Source organism: Ostrinia furnacalis, unplaced genomic scaffold, assembly GCF_004193835.3.
Source record: "Ostrinia furnacalis isolate ACB-3 unplaced genomic scaffold, ASM419383v2 OfSCF1734, whole genome shotgun sequence".
NCBI classification, from domain to species: Eukaryota; Metazoa; Arthropoda; class Insecta; order Lepidoptera; family Crambidae; genus Ostrinia; species Ostrinia furnacalis.
Genome location: NW_021131973.1, coordinates 186946 through 193883, shown reverse-complemented (window position 1 = coordinate 193883; position 6938 = coordinate 186946). Strand labels below are relative to the sequence as shown.

At 39.3% G+C, this 6938-nt stretch overlaps 1 protein-coding gene across 1 annotated transcript; it reads right to left on the bottom strand.

Moving 5' to 3' along the window:
* Positions 1-2597: 2597 nt before the first annotated feature.
* LOC114353533 (uncharacterized) lies at positions 2598-4915 on the bottom strand. The gene is made up of 3 exons (XM_028305572.1): positions 4783-4915; positions 4135-4413; positions 2598-3718 (listed from the first exon to the last, which is right to left on the bottom strand). Exons 1-3 carry the CDS (start codon positions 4913-4915, stop codon positions 2598-2600), a joined length of 1533 nt encoding a protein of 510 aa, XP_028161373.1.
* Between the last annotated feature and the right edge of the window lie 2023 nt (positions 4916-6938).

Genomic DNA, 6938 nt, shown 5'->3' with positions numbered 1-6938 from the left:
AATTTACCTACTGAAATTGCGTGTGCAATCACGTGCACAGTTGTTGACAGCCTCGGCGCAATGAAACTCGAAGGTACTAAAAGATTCGCGTATGTCGTGCACGTGGGAGAGGAGAAATTCAACAATTTGACTTTTTCAGGGCCTGAGAGGCCCCCCCCACGTCAGTAGTTAAAGGTTAACCGTAGTATTGTGTTAAAGGTTAAAGAAATAAGAAGCAAGACGCAGTTCGTTCTGTGACTCAGATCGAAACCTTTTTATAAAGTACTTAAAATATTCAAATTTTAATAGAGTTATAGAAGTAATAACTTATAATGTAAATAACTAGATGCGGTTTTATTAGTAAAAGCTACATATTTCATAAATGGCAAAGGTTTGCATAAGTATTTGTTTTTCTTTAGACAAACTCAGATATTGTGTAGTCTCTCTGTCTAAATACTTTTCAATTTTCTCTCACTAATATATTTCAAACCGTAAATACCAAATAAACATTTTAGTCAGTGAAACAGCAAGTTTCACTGTTTTGGACAGCGTCAATCCACGCATAGTCCTAACTTTCAAAAACTAACATTATCTAGTATTCGACCCTTGTCAAACCCTGTAGGCAGGTTTTCGCAACAAAAGAATTCTAAGCCTTTAGTCATATGAAAGCACACTGACAATGGACAGGCGGTTGTAAATACTTATATAATGTGGTTAGAAAGACAATCAACATTAAACTATGTCGGACGCATATGGCACTGCATGACACCAAGGGTTACGACCTAAGTTACAGCATTTCAATCGCTTAAAATAGGTACTTAACGTAACCATTTTGCGAGATGTCAAAAACACCACCACATATTTACAAACACGTGTCAAACAAGGAAAATCAACACCGTTTGGAGAAATTGACAAAGATATCCCCGTGCCACCCTGTATTTTTCCCAAGTGTCACTCAAAACACCGACTGAGCGCCCTCTGGCAAAAATCATTATTAATGCTGTCATGTCCAATATTGTATGTGACACTTTCTGTAAGACACGATTCGTTATTACGGTTTAAGGCATTTATTTCTCAAAACAGAAAATACATTCACTTACAATGAGAAACACTGGTTAGTAAATTATTATACACGGAGTTGATAATAATAAGATAAATCACATAGGTACACTTTATTGGCAAGTTCCATTGTTATTTGTTTAGCGGTCTACAAAAAAACTTTTTGAATATTGCCATAATATTTTGTTCGGTTCTGGCGTCTGAGTTACTCGTGCACTTCGACGTTGGCAAATATAAATTTTATTGCTTTGAAAAAGTTAGAGAAATGTTGTATTGATCATTGATATTTCAATACAATTCATTTATTGTAGAGGTTGGATCGTATACGTATCTGTTTGATGAAACTTAACTTGTGCAAATGATGATATAATGTTCTATATCATAACAAAACTTGTGGAAATGATGATATAGTGTTCTATATCATCATTGCCACAAGTTTAATTTTCGATAGATAATCGGTTTTCTGATTCGATCACGCAGGGAAACTCCGAGCATAGCCCGCTCCATCGCCCTTTGGGTGACCTTGAGCCTTCTTATGAGGCCCATAGTAAGCGACCACGTTTCGGATCCATATGTCAACACTGGCAACACACACTGCTCGAAGACTTCGATTCGTAGGAGAACCAAAGTAACCGACATAGCTCGCAGAATTGCTAAAATCAAGTGGCAGTGGGCGGGGCACATAGCTCGTAGAGACGATGGCCGTTGGGGCAGGAAAGTTCTCGAGTGGCGACCACGGGCTGGAAAACGTAGCGTGGGCAGGCCTCCTACTAGGTGGACCGACGATCTGGTAAGGGTCGCGGGAAGAGCCTGGATGCGGGCAGCGCAGGACCGTTCATTGTGGAAAACCTTGGGGGAGGCCTTTGTCCAGCAGTGGACGTCATTTGGCTGAAACGAACGAATCGGTTTTACCACCTACAAGGTGGACCGACGACATCGTAAAGGTAGCAGGGAAGCGCTGGACGCAGGCCGCTACAAATCGATCAACGTGGAAAGCATTGGGGGAGGCCTATGTTCAGCAGTGGACGTCCTATGGCTGAAATGATGATGATGATGACGATGAATCGGTTTTATCAATAAAGGGACGATATCATTATCTGCAACGATATCTGACAGCTATGACAATTTTCTAATACTTTTTTACTTACCTAATTGTTACCAGTGACGTAATTAACGAGTAACATTCAGCAAATTGGAAAAGATATAATATTCAGAGTCAAATTGAATAATAAGTAGTTACACTTAAAGGTAAAACAATTACATTGAGACTAATTGTATTCAAATTACTTGCGTGAAACCTGTTCTCGGGTTCGTTTTCATTAAAGAAGTACGAGTAAAATGTGCGGTGCAAAAATCTGAATGGGAACTTTTACATGTAATCTTATTTAAGCAGTGGGTACAACATAGCGGAGCTACTATATTAACTATTGACTAATAGCTCAATACAAAAGTTTATCTCTCTACAGCGCCTCACACATTTGTCAATCGAGTTTTCCATTCACATATCTCGCTTTTAGATGTGAAGATTAATCTCTCATGTCATTCGTGTACATTCCTGCTTANATTTCAGGTATGTCAAATGGAGACACATCTAAATGGTTACACAAGGCTATGTGTGTCTCCCTTTGCCGGGCATATCTTGGGCATACTTTAAGGAGGTGGTCAATGTCCTGGACAGTATTGGGGTCACAATTGCACTTATCGGTCGCGACTATCTTGAACCGGTGTAAGTATTGCCGGTGATAGCCGTGACCGGTAAGGACTTGAGTTAAGTGGAACGATTGTTTCACTATTGCATATAGTTTTGTTACACTGTCCAGGCTTGGAAGCCAAGTTCTAGTGCGCACTCCTGTAGTAGAAGAAGTGTAACGTTCTTCGCTACAAAGCCTATTAGCTTCGCGTGAGAGTCGTTTGACATGGCTGATTGGGAATTTCGCGAAGTCGAGTGATTGGTGAGAAGTTGCAGCACTTTTCGCAGCTTCGTCTGCTGCTTCATTCCCTTCGAGACCCACATGGGCCTTAACCCACACAAATTTCACGTTTCCAGAGTGGCTTCGCAAGTGATCATGAGTTTTTGTTGCAAGACTGTTGGTAGTGTTTTTATTCTCTAACTCCTGTAGGGCAGACAGACTATCAGAGAAAATGGCTACGTTTTCAATATTAGAATCTTGGACCCATCTAACAGCGCGTTCTATAGCTAGTAGCTCAGCTTGGAAGACGGTACAGCTATTGTGTAGTTTAAGTTTCTGAATTATGGGCGCATCATTCGGCTTATAGATAACGAATGCTGCGCCAACGTCACCATTTTCCAGTTTACTGCCGTCAGTAAATATTTTGGTGCTGTCAGGTGGGCAAAGTCTATCGATGTCATTTTGGACATATGCTGAAGAAAATTGTATACCTTGTCTAGTGGCAGGGTGAGCAAGTTTAGTTGGTGGTGTGCGCTTATGCAATTTTATATCTGAAGAGAGGTATGGAGAGCAGCCCGTGAGCTTAGCACGTTCTACCGTGTATACCTCTTGAACTTTCAAGTCTAGTGGAGTAAATTGTGCGAGTGTGATGGAAGCGATAGTGGAGACAGTACGGAAGCCCCGTATCGTTTTGACAGCGAAACCACGTTGTAGGGAAAGTAATTTTTTACAGACCTTTTTATATTTGACTGCATCTCCCCAGATACCCGCTGCATAAGTAATTATTGGTTCTATAACATGTTTATACAGTGTGAGTCACGTTAAAGTGTACATATGAAAATAGATGAAACTAGACCTATTTTTATCGACAAAAAAGAGGTCAAAATTTTTTTGAGATTTTTTTTTAATTTTTTACAGAATTTTTTTTCTTCAAATTACTTATTGTAAAGAAAACGTAATAACTTTTAAACTAAGCTGTATATCCTGATAAAATAAAAACAGTAATAATGCTAAATAACAGGCGATACTAAAAAAATACATAAAATACACAAAAAATGCCAACAAATAATAAAAAATTATACTTTTTGAAAAAAATCTNTACTGCCGCCAGTAAATATTTTGGTGCTGTCAGGTGGGCAAAGTCTATCGATGTCATTTTGGACATATGCTGAAGAAAATTGTATACCTTGTCTAGTGGCAGGGTGAGCAAGTTTAGTTGGTGGTGTGCGCTTATGCAATTTTATATCTGAAGAGAGGTATGGAGAGCAGCCCGTGAGCTTAGCACGTTCTACCGTGTATACCTCTTGAACTTTCAAGTCTAGTGCAGTAAATTGTGCGAGTGTGATGGAAGCGATAGTGGAGACAGTACGGAAGCCCCGTATCGTTTTGACAGCGAAACCACGTTGCAGGGAAAGTAATTTTTTACAGACCTTTTTATATTTGACTGCATCTCCCCAGATACCCGCTGCATAAGTAATTATTGGTTCTATAACATGTTTATATATGATTGAGATATTTTCACTGTGGATTCCCCACGTGGGACGGACAAAGCATAGAGTGTGATATATTTTTAGAGCTTTACAAACTGTATGTTCAATGTGTTTTATAAATGACAGTTTTTGGTCTATGACGATGCCAAGAACTTTTATGCTATTTTGAAATTGCAGTTGGGTGCCACGATGAATAATAAGGGCTTTTCGTGCTGTTGGCGTAAAGCCAATGAGCTGGGTCTTTGATGGCCCGAAAGTGAGCTTTGCCTCTTCACCCCACGATGTTATTGTTTCCAGTGCTGCGTTAGTGTATTGTTGAAGCTCTGAGGTGCTTTTTGCTGTACAGATTAACAGAACGTCATCTGCATATGCCTGCAGGTAGCAGCCCGGAGGTAGTTTCTGTTCAAAGAGCTCATCCAGTATGATGTTCCAGAAGCTCGGTCCACAGACTGAGCCCTGGATGCATCCTCTTGTCATCGTTTTGGTGGCACTGGCGTCGGCATAATTAAGTATCACGGTGCGGTCTTTAAGGTAGTTAANCTACAAAGTGAGAAAGTCAACATCTACATTTATCTCTGGTTATCTGGTGGTAAGCTACCAGACTAAAAAAAAAAAAAAAAAAAAAAATACTTGGGTTTGTGTAGGTAGGCTTTATTCATAATTCTTAGGCCCTTTCTTCAGGACTACCTTACATAATACTTACAATGAATCATACATCATACATAATACTTAAAACTAAGACTAAGCTGAAATAAATTTTAAGTAAATGACATTGTTAACTTGGTTTAATAAAACTTTTTTAATAAGTTTTTTCAAACGTTCAGTAGTTTATCCTGAATATTGGTAAAGGGCTCGTTTTAAGGTACTTATTTACTTAAGTGCATTACGCAGTACATGCTATTTTCATACTCCGCGTATCGCTATGATAATACGAGTAATATCAGTTCGACTTCTCCATTTAAACATAGATACCTACTTATTATGATACTAATTAGTTATTTAATACAAAATTCAATATCAAAGCAAGAGTAATTTTATACTCAGCGATGCCGCGTAATATGGTGTAGGTACATGAACTTAAATTACATGTTGTTATTATTAAGAAAATGTTTACAGGGCTTTCGATAAAGCTGGGATTTATTAGGTACGAGTAGGTACATCTTCTAAGTTGTATTATCTGTAATACATAAAAGTCCGTCAAAGGAGACCGACTTTCGTTATTGCTTCTGTATCCAACCGATGTGTTAGACTCCCTGCAAACTACAGAGTTTTAGTTGGCCGATAGTTTGGTCGACTTCCACTTAGGCACCATCTTACTTTGACTTTAACAAACGTCAAAAATCTGTCAAATTCCATACAAAAACACCGATTATTGTTAAAGTAAGGCCTGCTATACACGGACAGCTTGAAGAAGTTAGTGTCGGCAGCTTCAAGCTGCGACTGCATTGCAAACTATGGAAATAGTTGTAACTTCTCGAGCGGTTCCATGTACGAGTATGTGTGTACGTAGTGTACTGTTGTTTGCTATGCAGTCGCAGCTTGAAGCTGTCGGATACTAGCTGCTTCAAGCTGTCCGTGTATGGCGGGCCTAAGTTGGTGCAACTCAGCCTTAGTACGAGGAATCGGCCTATACCAAATCTGAGTAGTGTACGCGCTTCATGTTCATACTGATTAACAGCCCGGCGAAACTATCGGCCAACTAAAATTATGCAGTCTGCGGGGTCTTATTGATAGCGCAAACTGTATAACTATAGGACGTGTGAAACATAAACACATAATCAAAATTGCACTAGATTTAATGTTGTTACATTTTCTCGCGTTTGAGGGCGGGCGGCGCAACGTGACACGCCAACTTATGCCTCAAAAATGCCCAAAATGTCCGCTATCTATTGTCCAATTACTAGAATCATTAGGGATAATTATTCCTGTGGCTAGCGGAGATCAGGCGGTTATGCAACTCTAGTTCACGTAACCATAGGCGACGTTTGGGGAGGCGCGTGCGACGGCGCAGTCCGAACGCGCTGGCGGAAAGAGGCGCGCGCGCTTTCGCGAGTGTAACGGCAGTCACAGTGAACGTGTTGTGGTTTTATTATTATTTTTGTGTGTTTTTGGTAAGTTTCTTTTATGATAAATTTATTATGACAAGATATTCGTATGGTGCAATAAAAATTGAACTCTACTAGGTATTTACAAAATTAAGTTATAAGTGCACAGAAAACTTCCCCCCAGAAATACTACCCAAAATGCTGAAAGATATTAAAATTAATAACATTTTTTTAATAATTCATCGTGTTTTTTTATTATTTTATTATTTTAAAAGTGGGTGGAGTGCGGCATTGTGAAGAACTAAAAGCTCGGCAGCTTTTATCGTTAGCAGAAGTTTACAAACTTCAGTTGCGGTTCGTTGCTTATTTTGAAACTTGCAGAGGTTCTTCAAACTTAATTTTTCATCAGTTTCTTAGGTTAAGAGAAGTCAATAGCCGACGTAGGTTTGTTTAGT